Here is a 20,997-nt window from a genome sequence, read left to right as displayed (position 1 = left end):
TACCAGGGCCTTCTGCTACTACAGATGCCCCTTTGTGGATCTGGCTTTATGTGAGTTTGTAGGTGGTGGGCCAGCAGGCTTTGCAAACAAGGACCCTGAACAACTGAGCCATCTCCCCAGACCAATTTTTAGCAGTCTTCTAAAAATTATTTCTTTCTGAAACTTTCATGGCAAATTTAGAACATTGAATACCTTAGTCTCTACTAAAATCTTTTAAATTATTTAATCTGTAAGATAAAGACAGGTATAATGATACTCACCATTATATAAAGAGCCTCCTTCAGCATACTCCATCACAAGACACACCTGAAGGAACATATATCAGAGTTAACAGGAATAGCAGCAGCTTATGGCTTTGCAGAAATAATTTAGTACAGCTGCTTGATTTTATTAAAAATTAGTCTCTTGGCCTTTAATGTATGACCTAAGACCATGACATCTAGGACTCCCACTAAAACTGGAGATGTATGCTACAACAGAAACAAGACCATTTGCAGATGTTCTTAAGACACAGAAAACTTTCCAAGATGATGTTACTGGATAAGGGTACCTAAGACAACTCCTTCAATATGTTGTTTTGTTAAACAAACAAACACAAAACTACAAAGAAATTAAATGTAGAAATTTAACTACTTTCAGAAATATATCTAAGATACAGCAGAGTAAAATAGCTTCATGAACAATACAACTACAACAATTGCCATAGGACAATGTGATAAACTTACTGGATTCAAGCAGGCTCCATACAATTTTACAATATTAGGATGGTTCACACGGGATAACTGCCGGAGCTGCAACAAAGTAAAGATTCTTTCAAAACTCTATAGTTTTTTTTTCTTTTTGGCATGTATGTAAATTTTCTTCCAATTCCACTTTCTAACTCTTGAAGTAATTCCCTACTCTCCATTCTCACTGTCTTAGAAATCCAAGTTCAATGTGTACTACAATCTACATCAATTTTTAGTATACCATGAGGGAGAGAGGGATATACATATGTGGGTGTATATGTGCATTTGTGTGTGTGTGTGTGTGTGTGTGTGTGTGTGTGTGTATAGAAAGAGAGATCGAGACCAACCCAATTTCTAGTTTTAACCTTCCCCAATCTAGTAATTAATAATTCAAACTGAGGGCAGCAAGAACTTTGGTTGTACTCATTTCCCTTGTTCTACATCATCAATTTCTATAAACGCATCCTGTGAGAATGAATTATAAGAACAAACTATGGGAATATTTCTTATAGACCAGACAAATAACTTTTCTGATGTTATTGCTATAAGATGCTAAACTCCTACCTTGTCACTTGCCCTTAAGTTAGCTTTACAAATATGTAATCCACCTGGTTAGAGCAATGTGACCAGGTTTCCTCTGCCTTGGTGCAGCACCTGTGGCCTGAACAGCATATATAACCAATACTGATAGAATGTACAGAGATGCTGACTGATCTTGAACTGTGCTCTTTGCCCAATTTCCTGATTGTTCTGGTTGCACTCCTGACCCAGAACAAGCATACATGTGTTAGAAGTGCTAACCATAGAGTTAAGGACAACAAGGTCAGTCACAAAATTGCCCACCGGTATGTTGGAAGAAAGCAGGTAGGCTTAGCGTGACTGCATTTGTGAACAGCGTGTGTGTATGTTCTGGATCATCTGAATCAACAGGTCCTAAAGCCCTTCCTTTAACAAATGTTTAAGAACTATCCAAAGTTAAAAGTTCTTTCTTCTTTACCCATGTAATGTTCGACTTGTTCATGTATTATGCTTTTTTGGTAATAAAACAGCAATGAATGCCTGTTAGCAGAAAGATCAGAGCAGTGGCAACAATAGAAGCAGTGGGTTCACCCTTAGATTAAATTATTCCAAGGGTTAGTTTCCCTATTTTCAGGCTCTGCTCCTAAAAGCAGCTGGCCAACTCTTGTGCAAATAGTCCCAAAGGTTTTCTTTCTTTTGGGCCCTGCTCTAAAGGAAGCTAGCCCACTCTTGGGGAAATGAATCCAAGAGTCAGTTTCTATAATTCCAGGGCTGTGCACCCCCTCTCCCCAACTGAACAGTGACCCTCAAACAAAACTGCTTCATAATCTCTCTTCTCTTTTTCTTTTTCTTCTATCCTTTCCTGGCTTATCTTCCTCTTCTCTACAACCCATTATGCCACTAGAAAGCGTTCTCCATCTAAAATCAGTATTTATAAGCTTTTCTTCCTAATAAAAAATAGCATAATTCTTCACCATGTTTTCTTTTCTTTTCTTTCTTTTTCATTTTGTTTGTTTTCCAAGGTAGGGTCTTGCTCTAGCCTAGGCTGACCTGGAATTCATGATGTAGTCTCAGGCTAGCCTTGAACTCAATATATTTCTATATACTTAAATATTTCATTTTGGTAAAATTCAACACTGGGCTTCAAATAGCATAATATTCAAATATTCTCACTTCGTTATCAAACTTCACTAAAATGAGAAAGTGTTTTTTGTTTTCTTCTAAAGGTATAAACCTAGAAGGATTAAAAGGACCTGAAATGAGACAACAACCACATTTTTGGAAGTTGGGAAGAATGCAATAAATAACTCAGCAGAGCTAAGACAGCTGAATTTTAAACTGGCAATGAATGCTGTGTGTTGCGGTGTACACCTTTAATTCTAGCATTTAGGAAGGTCGTCATGAGTCTGAGGCCACCCTGAGACTATATCATGAATTCCATGTCAGCCTGGGCTAGAGTGAAACCCTATCTCGATAAACCAAAAAAAATAAAATAAAAAATAAAAAAAGTAAGAAAAACCCACTAAACAAACAAACTGGGGAAAAACTGAGATACAACTAGATTTATTTCACAAAGCCCCCGAGAGATTGAGTTAAGCAGTAACACTTACCTAGTAAGTAAGCTAGTAAGTGGCTGTGGGTAGGAGATTTAAAGATCTCTTCCCAAACTTTAAATAGCTCAATGACCACCTTCCCACACCCAGCAGAAAATAAGGTTAATTCTTTAGAGAAGATAAGGCAATCGGTATCTGGACTGAGACCCCCAAAATTAATGAAGGACAAGTTCAAAGTTATCTCTGGGATAACAACATTAAATGGAAGACTTAGGAGACTGAAGTTTCTTTACTAATAAGTCTTTTTTTTTTTTTTTGGTTTTTCAAGGTAGGGTCTCACTCTAGCTCAGGCTGACCTGGAATTCACTATGTAGTCTCAGGGTGGCCTCGAACTCATGGTGATCCTCCTATCTCTGCCTCCTGAGTGCTGGGTACTAATAAGTCTTGAAGAATAACTGTGACTTTTCTTATGTAAGTCTAGGGATGGATCCCAAAGTCTATTGTATGTGAGAAAAGCACTGTTCCACTGAGCTATATCCCAGCTGCCTATCTGACTCTTTAAATTATATGTATATAGAATCTTTTTAAAAAAAATATTTATTTATTTATTTGAGAGTGACAGACACAGAGAGAAAGACAGATAGAGGGAGAGATAGAAAATGGGTGGGCCAGGGCTTCTAGCCTCTGCAAACGAACTCCAGACGCATGCGCCCCCTTGTGCATCTGGCTAACGTGGGACCTGGGGAACCGAGCCTCGAACCGGGGTCCTTAGGCTTCACAGGCAAGCGCTTAACCGCTAAGCCATCTCTCCAGCCCTGTATGTAGAATCTTAATTAAAATTTTCTCCATACTACGCTAAGATGCCTGTTTACTTGCAACACCTACTGGCTAGGGCTCAATTCCCCCATATGAACAAGACTGGACACACAAAGTGGAGTATGTATGTGGAGTTCAACTGCAGGGACAAGAGGTCTTGGTGCACCCATACTCTGTCTCAAATAAATAAATAAAAACATTTTTAAGGACTAGAGAGATGGCTCAGCAGTTAAGGTACTAGTCTGCGAAGCCCAAAGACCCAAGTTTTATTTCCTAATACTCACTTAAAGCCAGATTCACAAGGTGGTGCATGTGTCTAGAGTTTGTTTGCAATGGCTAGAGGCACTGGCATGCCCATTCTCTCTCTCTCCCTCTGCTGGAGGTAAGGCGGTGTATACTTTTAATTCCAGCACTTGGGAGGCTGAGGTAGTAGGATCACTGTGAATTCAAGGCCAGCCTAAGGCTATATAGTGAATATAAGGTCAGCCTGGGGTAGAGAGAGACCCTATTTAAAGGGGAGTGTTGCTAAAGAGATGGCTTAGCAGTTTAGAGCTTGCCTGAGAAGCCTAAGGTTACCCATGTTCGTAGGCCAGATGTGCAAGGTGATGCATACACAAGATCGAATACACTCACAAGGTGGCACATGTGCTTGGAGTTCGGCTACAGTGGCTGGAGGCCCTGGTGTGCCAATTCTCTCTCTTCCTCCCTCTCTCATTAAAAAAATAAAAAAAAAAAAAAAAAGCCAGTCTGTTGGACCTGCCTCCAAAAAAAACAGTTTCCCCATTCTATTATGATCTTTTGACTCTTAATATCATTTAACACATGTCATTTCTCTCAGTTTTTTAAAAGAAATAATTTATTTCTTTGCAAGCAGAGTGACACAGAGAGGGAGAGAATGGACATGCCAGGGCATCTAGCCACTACAAATGAACTCCAGATGCATGGGCCCCTTGGACATCTGGATTTACATAGGCACTGGAAAATCAAACAAGGTTGTTAGGCTTTTCAAGCAAGTGCCTTAATCAAGCCATCTCTCCAGCCCTCTAGTTTTATGACAGTGCTAAATGAAGAGATGAGAATCATGTAGAACCTTGATTAAAAATTGTAACTTAAGGGCTGAGGAAATGGCTTAGAGGTTAAGGCGCTTGCCTGCAAAGCCTAAAGACCCTGATTCAATTCCTCAGGACACACATAAGCCAGATGCATGGGGGGGAGATGGGGAGAGCATGCATCTAGAGTGCATTGGCAGTGGCTACAGCAGGTGAGTCCATTCTCCCTCTCTCTATCTGCCTCTTCCTCTTTTTCTCAAATAAATGAATAAATTTTTAAAATATATATTTTGAAAAATTGCAAAGAGCTTTAGAGATGCCTCAGCTGCTAAGGCACTTGCCTACAAAGCCTAAAGACCTGAGTTTGAGTCCCTAGTACCCACACAGAGCCAGACACACAGATGGTGCATGCATCTGGAGTTCATTTGCAATGGCTGGTGGCCCTGGTGTCCCATTCTCTCTCATCTCTCTGTCTTTCCTCTCTCTCTCTGTTTGCAAATAAATAAATTTAAAAAATATTTTTTAAAAAATGTAACTAAATCATAACTGAGGCCAAACTCCTAAGGTATGGTACTAAAGATCATCTTTGTTCATGCCAACATTAAACCATCAGTGTTTCTAATCCAACACAGCCAATTACAAATGAACAGTCATTTATTTCACCATTAAGTTTTCAGTGGCCCACATTATATAATAAGAAGAAAATTATGAAGTATATTTTGAAATTCTGATGAACAGAGCTATATATGAATTCAGGTTTATATGGTAGAGTCCACGTTTCTTTAGCTAGATATTAAAAGTGGTAAGAACATTACTTAATCAAGCATTGTGAGTTGGCCCACAAAACAGATAATAAAATAAATAAATCTATAAATATGGTAAGTGAATAGTCTTTCCTTCACTATCCATTTGTGAAAGAGTAAGATTATAAATTTTCATGCTAAACAGGAAAAACCAATTTGGGATTATTTTTCCTTAATTAATCTGAATTTCTAAAGCTATCCAACTAAAAATGAATGTATAAAATTTCCCATAATTTTTGTACCATTCCTTTCCCATTTCAAAATTAAAATATAGCCTTGTAATAGAGTTGGAAAAAATGGACTGAGAATATATTTCACTTCAGAGATCAATTCACTTAGAACTAGAATTGTACTGAATAAAATGGTCAGATGACACTACTTTTAATTCAGCCAAGTTGTTGAGGTTCATGTATATATATAAATGACAAGTGAGTAACAATGCCTTTCATAATCTTAAAGTCTAAGCATCTCAGGCAAAGCATTACCAAACAAAAATGGCATTTCAGCTTACCTCTACAATGAAAGCTTTCCTCTCAGATTCACTTTCTATCTGTTTAATAGCAACATCCTTTGCCCTCCACTTAGCTTTGCAGACCACTCCAAAGGCTCCTCTTCCAACAACCTGAGTTCAAGAAAAACACAAAAGCAGCAGAAACACTCAGTCCAGTATATTATAGTAAAATCAAAAATTTCAGAAGTCCTCATATTTTGGATTTGCTCAGAATGAATTTCCATTAAACCAAAAAGATAATTGTTAGATTGCAAAAGATTTGCCACCTCCCCATCCCTCCCTCCTCTCAGCAGTTATGCTCAGACTAGGTTTAGGACTTTAGAATTACCTTTTGCTATTATCCTCCTGCACTAGTAGGAATGCCATTTCCCCCCAATCACCACCTTATACAAGTCCCAGGTTAGGATCTTCCCTAGCAATTCTCCTCTTCTCTCCTCCCCTCCCCTCCCCTCCTTAAAAAAAAAGACTTGTCCCTTCCTCTAGTTATGACTGTGAAGACTCTCCTTTTTACTTTGGATCCCTACCATCCTCTCCTCGCCTTAAGTAAAAATCATGCGTCTGAGAACCAATTTGTCATCAGTCCTCTGTATCTTGAACCTAGAGTTGACAGTAATAGAAGTTTATGGCATATATACTCCTTTATTCTTGACTGAAGCCAAAAACAAAAAGATACATAAAGAATAAGTGAAGTGTTGGAATAAAACCTTCAAAAAAAAAAGAATAAATGAAGTGAAGCAATTAATTAATCACAGAAAAGCATTAAAATGGGCAAAATAAAAGAGTAGAGGCATGGTTATAAAAATAACATTAAAAAGCAAGAACATGTGATAAATATTTTTTTAACTTTTTTTTTTATTTATGAGCGACAGACACAGAGAGAAAGACAGAGAGAGGGAAGAGAGAGAATGGGCGCACCAGGGCTTCCAGCCTCTGCAAACGAACTCCAGACGCATGCACCCCCTTGTGCATCTGGCTAACGTGGGACCTGGGGAACCGAGCCTCGAACCAGGGTCCTTAGGCTTCACAGGCAAGCGCTTAACCGCTAAACCATCTCTCCAGCCCAATATTTTTTTAATATTTTTATTTGATTGATGGAGAGAGAGACAGCCAGAGACAGACAAGGAAAGAATCATCCACAGAATAGGTACACCAGGGCCTCCAGGCACTGCAAACGAACTCCAGACACATGTGCCACTATGGCTTACATGGGTAATGGAGAATTAAACCCATGTCACCAGGCCATACAAACAAGTACCCTTAACCACCGTGCTCTCTCTCCACCATGGTGATAAATATTTTAAGTTATCATACTTAAGAAACTAAAATCAACTTTAGAATAGTAAGTAGAGATAAAGGAGAAAGGAAAAAAGTTTTAAAAATGCATGCTAAAAGACTGCCATGGTGAAGGATGGGGAAAATGTGGTACTGTCTGCAGAATGGAGTATTATGCAGCAAAAAAAGGAAAAAAATATGGATATATGCAACTACATGAATGAATCTCAAAAAGATTATGCTAGTATCTGGGGAGATAAGAACCTGAGTTTAATTTTCCAGAACCTATGTTTAAAAAAAAAAAACACTGTTTGGGAAGTGGAGCAAGGCAGTGGATCCCCAGAACTTTCTGGTCAGCTAATCTAGCCTACTTGTAGAGTTTCAGTCTGGTAAGAGCTTATGTCTCCATGAAAGGTGGATGGTGCCTGAAGAAGAGCACCTAAGACTGTCCTCTGGCCTCCACATTAAGCCCTACCCTTCTCTCACACACTTACACTAAGTAAAACAAGTTAGACTCATAACATCATGTATTACTATGACAATTAAGAGGTAACCACCCCCCCAAAAAATAAAAAAGCCAGAAATATCCTTGGCCTGTAAGGAAGAAGCTTTCTTTTCTTTTTACATCCCCTTGCCCCCACAAACCTGACCAGAGGAGATAAGTTAAGTGCCTCTGAATCTCTCTATTTCTCCTTAGAAGAGAATGGAATGTAAAAGGATTAGTCCCTTCCTGAGAATTGAATGGACAAGTAGACTCTTAAAAGACTCCAATCTGAGTTTCTAGGGAGGGACTTCCCCATTTGCCTTGAAGCCAGTTCCTAACAACTTGGGCAGAAACTCTGCATTCTTTCCTTCTCTTAAGCTATCTAGTAAACCCTCTCTCTTTAGATATGGGCATCACAGGGGTTTATTGCTCTGTCAAGATATTCTATTTTTATAAATATTTAAATTTTTCCATATCATAAAAGTAACAATAGAACAAAAATAAAAACTTAGCTTCTTGATAGCTGTTAGAACCAAACCATTAGATTGTGTTATTGTAAAGAACCTCAACTAAGTTCATCTACTCTAATCTCTTAACTTCTGATGTATCTAAGCACTATCTCAAAAGCCTTTATTTTTTTAATGTACTTTCTACACAGCAGGCACTGAACTAGGTGCTTTTCCTACATCACCCTACTTATATAGCTTTATTTAGGAGGCACACACTCATCTTTATCCAGATAAAGCACCTAGCTTTAAAAAATGTAAGCTAACTTCCTAAGGGGAAAAGACTAGCAACTGGTAGTTAATGTCAGGCAGTCTAACAAAGAATGACAATGGTTCTAATTTGTAGCACATATATACCTTCCATATTCTAAGTATGTACTCCCTTGGAAGAAACTTCACTTTAAACAAACATAAACCACGAACCTTGACACTAACAAAATCTACTACATCTAGAGTGATCAAATGATTTACAAAAAATATCACATCACATCACTTCATAGAGTAAAGCATTAATAAATATACCAGGACAGTAGTTGTAACCTGGGGCATAAGGGGATTCTAGCCATGGCCCCAATTCTACCTAATAAATCATATAAAGCAGTGTGAACACCTCTCACATCAAATGTTTACCATGTGCTTAGTACTATTCTATTTGTTTCCCACCTCAGGATTTTTTTTTCCCCCTTTGAGCAAATGTATGTGTGGGATGTGTGTGTGCACAGGCACTTGTATACAAGGTCAGATTATAACCTCAGGTGTTATCTTCAGGAAGGCTACTTACCTCTTTTTGAGAGAGGTCCCTTACTGGCCTGGAGCTTACCAATTAGGTTAGATTAGCCTGTAAATCCTAGGGATCCTCTTGTTTCTGTCTTCCCAGTCCCCTATGAACATGTCATATTTTTTTATATATATATTTTTAATTTTATTTATTTATTTGAGAGCGACAGACACAGAAAGACAGATAGAGGGAGAGAGAGAGAATGGGCGCGCCAGGGCTTCCAGCCTCTACAAACGAACTCCAGATGCATGCGCCCCCTTGTGCATCTGGCTAACGTGGGACCTGGGGAACTGAGCCTCGAACTGGGGTCCTTAGGCTTCACAGGCAAGCGCTTAACCGCTCAGCCATTTCTCCAGCCCAACATGTCATATTTTTAGCACATTGAATTCTCTTCCATTTGGAAGGTAAGCAGTCATATGGTTCCAACTTGCCCTATAGCACAAGGCAAGAAAGCATTCAAAGGCGGCAGAGTCTGATACCTAGAGCATAATTATCAACACATTCTATACTCAGCTTAAAGAAAACAGGGCTGCCTTGGTAATATGGCAAATTGAGCCATTATCTCTAGTCACCAGTCTTTCCTTCTTTGTAACTTTCCTGTTTCCATGCTCTGGACACTTAGAAACCTCTTTAGAATTTTGTTCTCCACACCTCTCACGCAAACAAGCAATCATTATCGGTTCTTTACATTTACTACTCAGGTAATTCAACTACCTCTTTAATTTACAATTAAAAGAAAGCGCCCAACAGACTTGTGTTTGAAGGCAGTCTTCCCACCTATCACATCTTTTTGCTTGCTTGTGTTTTCAAGGTAGTGTCTTGCTCTGGGAACCAGGCTGACCTGGAATTCAATATGTAGTCTCAGAGTGGCCTCAAACTCATGGTGATCCTTCTACCTCAAGTGCTGGGATTAAAGGCGTACACCACCACACCTGGCTCCTATCACTACTAATGCTGGGCAAATTAATGTTTCTGAGCTCTTCTTCTCCCTCTCTCTGTTCCCTTCTGTTCTTCTACAGTAAAGCAGAGATGTTTGTATTTTTCTTAGAAAACATCTATAGGACTCACAAGTTAAAACCAGACATTTCCACAAATAATATAACGCATTAAGTGCTTAGGGAGCTGAACCACTAATTTCTCTCATAGAAAATTAGTAGCAAACAAGTCCTAATTTTTTTTTCAACTTTATGGTCATAATAGACTAAGAAGATATGCCGAAAGACCAGCCTATCACCATTAACTATGAATGAACAATTTTGAAGTTATTTAGTATATTCCTTAACCATGTACTTACAAATATAACAGTGACTGGTACTCAGGAAGACTCCCCCTGTTGTTTCATTTTTATATTATGAAGGATGTTTATGCAGATAGTATCTTTATTTGTGGATCATGTACATGTCCTAAGTGTTTTGGGTACTTGTAACCATGTGTGATCTACAAGTGCCACCTAGTGATGAGACAGTGGCTGACTCTATACTTTCAAGTTAAAACCATGGAACAAAACATGGGCAAATGAGAACATTACAAACTTCCTTTTGCTTTATGAAAGCAAATTTCAGGCTAAAGAGATGGCTTAACGGTTAAGGACTTTGCCAGCAAAGCGAAGGGACCAGGTTCAATTTCCCAGTACCCACGTAAAGCCAGATGCACAAGGTGGCACATGAATCTGGAGTTTATTTACAATGGCTAAAGGACTTGGCATACGCTTTCTCTCTCATAAATAAAATTTTAAAAATATTTTTTTAAAAAAGCAAATTTCTACAAAGATCTGAAAACAAAAAGGCATATTTATATAAAATATGAAACCATGGCCTCAAGTCTTTATTCTCATTAAAGCCATAAGACACTTTATGTACACAGTGAAGTAATAGGGCATAAAAATGGTAACTGCTATGAATTCATAGGAGTATATTTATAAGTACAGACTCAATGCTTAAAGAAAGAAATCTCTGAGTATCATAAAAAGACTTTTTTTTTTTTGAGGTAGGGTCTCATTCCAGCCCAGGCTGACCTGGAATTCACTATGTAATCTCAGGGTGGCCTCGAACTCAAGGAGATCCACCTACCTCTGCCTCCCAAATGCTGGGATTAAAGGCTAAAAAGACATTTTTAATGGCACTAATACAAGGGACATATACACACTTTTATCTTTGTGAGATAAACACGAAGAGGAGGAAACTCAATACTATACAATAATACTAATACTTATATTTAAAAACATGTAACAGTTGAAGAATGCCAGAGAACATGAGCGCGGCTGGAAGCTAGGACAGTACTGGCCTCCTCCCATTCTAGGATAGGGTTAGCATCCTGAATTCAAAGGCAGAAAGGACTTATATGGCAGACATACTTTTCACTTGGATCACTAGGAGGCAACTTCACAGACTGTGTTTTACAAAGATGGGCAGGTACAAATTGTAAGAGTACCAATGGCAAGGAAAATACTGGGAGGCCCTATCCCAGAGTCCCTCAGCCCCAAGCACAATATGGAAGTGATTCAGAAAAACTCTTCCCAAACAAAAAGCAAGGTAAGTGAAGTTAAAAGTATGTCCATAGAAAGGATGTTATTTTAGGCCAGAGGCTAGGCCTTCAGTATAATGGCAGACAGCTGAAATACAGACCTTAATGCAGAATACAGCTGAAATTCTGAGGACAAATCAAAGTCAGAAAGTCAGGGTAAAAGGGATATGAGTGCCTTTCTTCATGTGGTAAAAGTCAGGCTTCATGCCAAAAGAATGGCAAAATACATTATTTCTCATTATTTATGAAACCAACATTTCTTGAGGTGTTCCAAACCAAGCATGGTGGTACATGCCTTTAATCACAGCACTCAGGTGGCTAGGGTAGGAGGATCCTCATGAGTTCAAAGCCATCACGGTCTACAGCATGAGTTCCAAGTCAGCCTGAGCTATAGTGGGACTTTGCCTCAAACAACAAAAAACAAAACCGGGCTGGAGAGATGGCTTAGCAGTTAAGGCACTTGCCCTGCAAGGCCTAAGGACCCAGGTTTTATTCCCCAGTACCCACGTAAGCCAGATGCAAAAGGTGGTACATGCGTCTAGAGTTCATTTGTAGTGGACAGATGTCCTGGTGCACCCATTCATACTTTCTCACTCTCAAATAAATAAAATTTAAAAAACAACCAAAAAACAAACCAAACAAAAATATATATAACATTTCTTGAATATTCTGTTTTGTACATTAGAAATAAAGAACAAAAGACAAAGACTTTAGCTTATATAGAATACATTTTCTAATGTGCAAAGAGGAGAAAAGACAATGGAAAGACAAAAATTAAAGTAAAATGTCAGGTATTTTAAAAGCTGCATAAAGAATTAAGCAGCGTGTACTGTGAAGCCATTGGCAGAGAGAGAGAGGGGGGGGGGAGGGCGGGCGGAAGAAAGAATACATCTGAATGTCTAGCAAGCTTTCTCCTCTGTTCTTTTTACTCCACATGGCCAGAGATAAAATGTCAGCTACATTCAGGGCAGATCATAACCCCTAGCACAAATAAATAAATAAATGTTAAAAAAAGAAAAAAGAAACATTGCCCAGGCATGGTGGCACATGCTTTGAATCCCAGCATTTGGGAGGCTGAGGTAGGAGGATTGCTTTGAGTTCAAGGCCAGCCTCAGACTACATAGTGAATTCCAGGTCAGCCTGTGCTAGAAAAAGGAAAAAAAGAAAGAAAGCAGGTGTAAGAACAATGAATGCATTACTCTAGTGGCTCCCAAACTGCAGCCTGTGTTCAAAAGCATCCATATAAGAAATGCAAATTTTCAGGTTCTATCCTTGAATTACTGACTTGAAAATTCAGACTTAGCAATCTATTTTATCAAGCCCTCCAGGTGATTCTGATGTTTGATAACCAATGTATCAGGCCACAATATTAAAGGCACAGTAAGACAAGATATTTCAATGGAAGTCATCTTATAAAATAAAATAGACAGGCTCTCTTCTTGTACTGTTAAGGTTATTATAGACATTTTCCATTATACCCAGACATCACATTAGACAGGAGGAAGGGAAAAGGAAAATTATCAAGAAAGACTAAACTTGGACTTTCGGTCAAGATGGCATCCACCTAACGATGCTTCAGCTACCAGGCAAGATATATGGGGTTCCAGGGTCAGTCGGTCCTAGCAGACCTCTGGTAGGAGGACGTGGAAGGAGCAAAGTAGGGAATCTACTGATTCCCATACTCTCAAGTAGCCCATTAGACACCCAGACCCTCAAGCACTAGTCCCACCTCTAAACTCCTCTTGCTGCCACCGGGCACATGTTGTCTCCTGACTCCTCTCCCTGCCACCTGGTTTCTGGGTCTCCATGCCACCGGGTCCCTGCCAACTCCTCCTGTCTGACCAGACAAGCCCTCATGTTACCCCCAGTCCCACTGCTGGTAGTAAGCACCAACCCAGGGTGACTGGTTCAATTAACCCTTCACAATCGGCACATCCCTGAATATGAAGCCATCAACAGCCTATTCTAGTCAAACATAAAAGGGAACAATCACTGGACACATTACAAAGGTAAACTACAGCTTGCTTCTAAATTAAATAAGATTCCCAGATTGACTAGAAATCCACAGCACAAAAGAAACAACATGAAACATCAAATGGAAGGAACCCAAACAAGGTTGCCTAGTCCCACAATGGAAGTCTCTAACCTAAACAGAGAAGAGACAACAGGATCAGAACCCTAAAATGAAGACACACGATATATGACACTGACAAAGCAAATAGCAGAAGTTTCAGAAAAATCAACAAAAGACCAACAATTGTATGAATGCTGAGCTCACTAGGTTGTACCTAACATAAAAACAAAACAAAACAAAACAAAACACAAGAGACTTCAAAAAAGAGTTCAGTGATCTGAAGGTGAGTCAAAAAACAGAAGACCTCAGTAATAAGCTGGCTAAGCACAATGAAGACATAAATAAATGCAAGGATGAATTCCAATAAGCATTAAGAAAATCAGAAACTGGGGCTGGAGAAATGGCTTAGCGGTTAGGCGCTTGCCTGTGAAGCTTTAGGACCCCGGTTCGAGGCTCGGTTCCCCAGGTCCCACGTTAGCCAGATGCACAAGGGGGCGCACGCGTCTGGAGTTCGTTTGCAGAGGCTGGAAGCCCTGGCGCGCCCATTCTCTCTCTCTCCCTCTATCTGTCTTTCTCTCTGTCTGTTGCTCTCAAAAAAATAAATAAAAATAAACAAAAAAAAATTTTAACAAAAGAAAATCAGAAACTGACCTGAAAAGGGAACTCGATAAAGCAATGGATACTGTACAGAAAAAGGCAATAGAAAATACAAACCAAACTGAACAAGTGTAAACCTTTCTAGAAGCCCTCAAGAACAGAGTCAATCATGCAGAGGACAGAACATCAGAACTGGAAGACAAGACAGAAGAAACAGTTCATGAGTCCAAAAACTTGAATAAGTACAAAAATTTTTGTGAACAGAACATGAGGGAACTGTGAGATACCCTTAAATGTGCCAGCATTCAGGTCATAGGTATACAAGAAGGGGAAGAAATTCAGACCAAACGCATGGAGAACTTATTCAACAAAATTATCAAAGAAAACTTTCCCACCCTCTCAAAAGAGAGTCCCATCAAGAACAAGAACCTGATCGAACTCCAGACTGGACCAAAGGAGAAATTTTCCAAGAATTTAAGTCACTGGGCTGGAGAGATGGCGTAGCGGTTAAGTGCTTGCCTGTGAAGCCTAAGGACCCCGGTTCAAGGCTCGGTTCCCCAGGTCCCACGTTAGCCAGATGCACAAGGGGGCGCACGCGTCTGGAGTTCGTTTGCAGAGGCTGGAAGCCCTGGCGCGCCCAATGTCTCTCTCTCCCTCTATCTGTCTTTCTCTTTGTGTCTGTCGCTCTCAAATAAATAAATAAAATTAAAAAAAAAAAAAGAATTTAGAGTCATTAAGACTCTAAACAATGAAAACAAAGACAAAGTCCTAAAAGCAGTGAGAGAAACAACACATTACATATAAAGGTAACCCTATGAGAATTACCTCAGGTTTCTCAATGAAAACCCTGAAGACCAAAAGGGCCTGAAATGGAACACTGCAAAGTCTAAGAACCTATGGCTTCCAACCCAAACTATGGTACCCGGTGAAAACATCCCTCATAATAGATGGTGAAAGAAAAATATTCCATGATAAAAGTCAGCTCTCCAACTATATGAACACAAACCCAAACCTACAGAGAATACTTCAAGTAACCAGAAGAGTCAAGTAAACCAATCTCAACAGCCTACAAGAAACAGACCACAACAACCAATCCTAAAGAAGGCTCAAAAAACTACAAAGTCCAAGAAAACACCAAATCCCATAAAGCACTACAATATGGCAGGGATTAAATCAAACATTACAATTATTACCCTAAACAATAACGGCCTTAATTCACCCATCTAGAAACACTAGTTAACAGGGTGGGTGGATCAGAAAAATGGACCCCTTCAACTTTCTGTCTTCAAGAAACCCACCTTAGCACTAAAGAAGACACCTTCTCAGGGTAAAAGGGTGGAAAATGATATTCCAAGCAAACAGAAACAAGAAACAAGCACGTGTTGCTATACTAGTATCAGATAAAATAGACTGCAAGCCAGAAGTAATCATAAAAGACAAAGCAGGCCACTTCTTACTCATCAAGGGAATGATCCAACAAGAAGGTATCACAATCATCAATCTCTATGCACCAAACAGGTACACTGAAATTCATAAAACAAAACATACTTGACCCCTCACAAAACAAAACAAAACAAAACAAAACACCCAGAAATAAAACACCAACACCAACATAGTCGGGGAAGTCAGTCCTCCACTACCATCAACAGACAGATCATCCAAATAGAAAATCAACAGGGAAATAAGAGAGCTCAACACCACCATATATCAACTAGACCTAATGGATATCTACAGAATATTCTACCCAAAATCTACAAAATATACATTCTTTTCAGCAGCCCATGGAACTTTCTCCAAAATAGATCATATATAAGGCCATAAAGCCTGCCTTTCATATATTCAGGAAAATGGACATAATTTCCTGCATGACATCAATCACAATGCTGTAAAACTAGAAATTAACAAGAAATATGCCAGAAATTCCATCAGCTCCTGGTGACTGAACAACATGCCTTTAAACAACAAATGGGTAGTGGATGAAATTGTAAAATTTCTAGAATTGAATGACAAAGAGAACAATGCACCAAAATTTACGAGACATGATCCTTAGGGGAAAATTCATAGCACTAAATGCCTTTATAACAAAGACAGATCCCAAACCAATAACCTAAGCATCCATCTAAAGGCCTTGGAAAAGCAAAAAGAATCCAACCCAAAAAGCTCCAGACTGAAAGAAATAATCAAGATTAGAGCAGAAATTAATGAATTTGAAACTAAGAAAACAATTAAAAACATGATGAAACGAAAAGCTGGTTCCTTGAAAAAATACACGAGATTGATAAACCCCTGGCCAATTTGATCAAGCAAAAAAAAAAAAAAAAAAAAAGAGAGAGATCCTGCAAATTAACAAAATTAGAAATGAAAAAAAGAGAGGTCACAACAGACAAGTGAAATTGGAAGAATCATCAGGTATTAATTCCAAAACTTCTACTCCACAAAACTGGACAATCTGGAAGAAATGGATAAATTTCTGGACACATAACACCTACCAAACTCAGAGCAGATTAATCTCATATATGAGCCTAACCCACCCATCAACATTGAAAATGTAATCAACCCTCCCGCCCACCCTCAAAGAAGAGTCCAGGACCAGATGACTTCTCAGCTAAATGCTATCAAACCTTCATAGAAGAACTGAAACCAAACTGTTCCACATAACTGCAGAACAGGGAAAGCTCCCCAACGCCTTTTATGAAGCTAGTATTACCCTAACATCACAGACAGAAATATAAGAAAACTTTAGGCATATATCCTTGATGAACTTAGACGCAAAGATCTTGAACAAAATCCTCACAAACTGAATTAAACAACACATCAACAGTATTATCCACCTTGATCAAAGTAGAGTTTATCCTAGGAATACAGAGTTGGCTCAACATATGGAATAGGAACAACATGTAATATAGCACATAAATAAATTTAATCACACAAACTTCATGATCATTTCAATTGATGCAGAAAAAGCCTTCGACAAAATACATCATTTCATGATCAAAACGCTGGAATTGGCATGGACAGCTTATATCTCAACATAATAAAGGCTACATGTAAAGCACCTAAAGCCCAAATAATACTTAATGGGGGATGACTCAAAGAATTCTCACTGATAGCAGGAACAAGACAGGGGTGCCCACTCTTACTTCTGCTCTTCAACATAGTAACAGAAGTCCTAGCCCATGCAGTAAGACAGGAGAAATAAAAGGGATACAAATTGGAAATGAAAAAGTCAAGTAAGCCCTATTTGTAGACGATATGATGTTACACATAAGTGACCCAAAAGCCTCCATCTCAAAACTCCTTCACCAAAGTAGCAGGATACAAAATAAAAATACACAAAATGAGTAGCCTTTCTATATGCAAAGGACAAAGATACAGAGAATGAAATTGGCAACACCGTCCCATTTTCAATACCGTCAACAACAACAACAAAAAGCCATGGAATAACACTAACCAAGGATGTGAAAGACATATACAAGACATATGAAAACATAAAAACACTTAAGAGGGCTGGAGAGATGGCTTAGCGGTTAAGCACTTGCCTGTGAAGCCTAAGGACCCTGGTTCAAGGCTCAGTTCTCCAGGACCCACATGGGAGAAAATTTTTGCTGGCTATGCAACTGACAGTGGCCTAATTTCTGGAACTCAAAAACACAAACAATAAAAAAAATCAAATCCACTCACAAAATGGGCAGAGAAGTGAATAAGGTCTTCTCAGAGGAAGAAATACAAATGGCAAGCACAATGGTCAACATCCCTAACCATCAGGGAAATGCAAATTAATACTACTATGAAACTCCACCTTACCCAGTAAGGGTAACAAACATTAAAAAAGTCAAATGAAAACAAATATTGGTGAGGATGTGGAGAAACAGGAACCCTCATTCACTGTTGGTGGGAGTGTAAGCTTGTAAAAAACCACTATGGAAGTCAATGTGGAGACTCCTGAAAAGGATGAATATAGAGTTATCAGCAGCTCCAGTTATTCACTTACTGGGCATTTACCCTAAAAGCTCCACACCTCAGTTCAGAGATATTTCTCGACCATGTTTACAGCAGCTCAATTTATAATAGCTAAGAGCTGGAATCAACCCAGGTGCCCATCAATTGACGAATGGATAACCAAGTTGTGGTATATCTATATGATGGAATTTGACTCAGCAGTAAGAAAAAAATGACACAATGAAATATGTAGAAAAATGGTAGAACTTGGAACAGATCGTACTCAGTGAACTCACACAATCACAGAAATACAATTGTTGCATGGTCTCATTCATCTGCAGTTCCTAACTTGGATCAACCCGAGTTGCTGACATACCTGATAGTCATCTCAAGGACTGGACAATAGGAATGGTAGAGCTTGAGGGGAGGGTAAGGATGAGAGGGGACTCAAATTGAACCCAAACCAAACTGGTACTATAGTAACCTTTATCCTGGAAGAGACTAAATGGTTGACCCCTCAACAGGACCTTTGGGGGAGAACCTGAATCAAAGGGTCCTGGACAGGATGAGATGAAGCCTAACCTTAAATTTCTCCTGTTTCTTTTTATTTATTTTTTCTTCCTTTTTCTTTTCCCTTGGCATTGGTCTGTAACTCCCAGTACCAGGATGCAGTTACCACTCACTATGAGCTGTTGATCAGGGAGATCTACAAGGTCTCCAAGAACAAGGCAGCTTTCTGTCAGAGCACTTGATTCCCCACCAGAGATGAATGCTAAGACCCTACTGCTGAAGGCACCATATGCTGTCAGCATGAAAAATGGAGAGACCTGGCTGGAATCAGAAAGAGAGCCAGTCCCCAGATAGTTGCCCATCTGGTGCTGGAAAGTGCTACATGAGCTACCAGGGGAAAGTGGCCAACATCTGTCCGAGCAACTCAAGGTCTAAGCTACTCAGAAGCAAACAACCTAACGTGATGCTCATGGTGGATAACTAACTGCTCTTGGACTGCCTAGCAGATCTGGAAGTAGGAAACAAGTTGGAATCATATCCACAATGATTTTGCTTTCCAATACCAAGCTCCCACTAATTTTAGGCTATAAGAGGGTCTACACCCATTAAATTCTCTCTAAACTACTAATGGTTATCCCATTTAATTTGTGCTAACTTCACTCTCCATGGGAGAATCTGCTTCTCTTTTTTAGATGGGAGTGGGACCTGAGGAGATAAATGACCCAATGTACTTCACCCTGGCCCCAGCTGAAACAACAGAGAAACTGGGGAAATGAGCAAGAGTGCTGCTTTCTTGGTGAACCTAATATCAGCATGACAGTGAAGGAGAGGAGAGAGAGACAATCAACACTTACCAAACCAGATTTCCAGAGACCCCTAATAAGCCCATCACTGAAGTAGACTTAAAACACACCCAACATGGCTCAGGGAATTTTGCAGAAAAGTGGGTGAAAAGATTGTTGGAGCCACAAATTGGGACAGTAATTATGCACAGAGACATTGCCTCTCCCCATGACTGACTGCTGTCCCTAGAATGCATGACCCACAATCGCCATGAGGATGACCTGTATCCCTAATGAGGAGGACCCTTTCAAAAAAGGGGACAGGGATGAAGGAAAGTATAGTATCAACATGTGATGTTCACAGATTATGTCCATAACTAATAAAAAAAAATTTTTTTAAAGAAAGACTAAACTTGGAAATGAATTAAGTCTTGAATTTCTCTGAAAAAATTATCTAACAGATATGTTTTAAATTGAGATAACCTTGATTTGCTAAGTCAAATATTTTTTTGCAAGTTGCACTCAGTTACAGAAACATTTTCACTGTACCCAACAGCCTCGAAAAGCATGTAGGAAATAAAACAAGATGTTACATGCTTTTAAAAAAAGCATTATATAAGCAAATAGTTGTAAGAGACTGTACAAAAAAGAATTGGAGGATTCAAAACTGGAAAAGCTATTTCATGCTAGCGTTTTCCCTCAGCTCATTCTAATGCAGCCCCCTAAAGGAACAATTATGAACACGAATTATTGGTGACAGGAAGTACTATGCAGGAAAAAAAAAAATATTGGGGCATCCTATATACTCTTCACCCTTTTCTTCAAGTGGGTGTATTCATACATGCCTATAATCCCAGCAGTTAGGAGAAGTTTGTGGTCAGCCTGAGCTACATGATAAGACACAGTCTCATAAAAACAAAGCAAAACAACCCCCTTACAAAACCTGCAAATAAACAAAAGCAAAAGTGCAGTTTTGTTATTTGTATAATAATAAATACCCTTTTGTTTGTTTAATGATATATATATTTGTACTCTGTCCTAAATTTTCCCATCCTGTTTCAACCAATTAAATGTTGAAAATATTTGAAAACTGCATAGGTGCTGAAAATCTATGGATCATTTCCCTTGTTATTTGCCGGGCTCTGCCGGCATACAGGTACTGCTGTTTAAGGACCAGGCCTGCTGGTTCCTCCCAAGGGTTTGAGGAGTAAGATGTGCATACGATGACTTAGAAACCTCTCCTGGCCACCGGAGAAAAACCACACTGAGACTTTTTGAAGCAGGAACTCACAGAAAAAACTTGCTTTATTGCTATCAGCCGTTGCCTATATCATGTTGGGGACGAAGGCGAGGATTATAAGACAGGGTGGGGATGGGGGGAGGTAAGGGCCAATAGTAGACTGTAACTATTGAAATGGTAATTACAATTGCCACGTGGAAGTGGCAGGACAGAAGCCATTAGGCATCTTGCTGAGTCCTAGCTAGCCAGAGACAGGTCGCCACACTTTACTAGGCTCAGAATGTTACACTAGGCCTCACGCCCAGGCCTTTCA

The 20,997-nt window shown here is 39.3% G+C and overlaps 1 protein-coding gene across 4 annotated transcripts in view; it reads right to left on the bottom strand.

The window, feature by feature from the left end:
- The window catches only part of Map3k7 (mitogen-activated protein kinase kinase kinase 7), a 93,812-nt gene that overhangs the window by 62,872 nt on the left and 9,943 nt on the right, over positions 1-20,997 (bottom strand). For all 4 annotated transcript variants that reach the window (XM_012949911.2, XM_045153963.1, XR_006638085.1 and 1 more), the window contains exons 2-4: positions 5,980-6,090; positions 726-791; positions 261-306 (exon numbers count right to left, since the gene is read on the bottom strand). In XM_012949911.2, the coding sequence (XP_012805365.2) occupies positions 261-306; positions 726-791; positions 5,980-6,090 (223 nt within the window). The remainder of the gene's footprint in view (positions 1-260; positions 307-725; positions 792-5,979; positions 6,091-20,997) is intronic.

The sequence above is a fragment of the Jaculus jaculus genome, chromosome 7, assembly GCF_020740685.1.
Source record: "Jaculus jaculus isolate mJacJac1 chromosome 7, mJacJac1.mat.Y.cur, whole genome shotgun sequence".
Classification (NCBI taxonomy): Eukaryota; Metazoa; Chordata; class Mammalia; order Rodentia; family Dipodidae; genus Jaculus; species Jaculus jaculus.
Note: the sequence above shows the minus strand (reverse complement) of the source record. Positions and strands in the feature narration are given on the sequence as shown.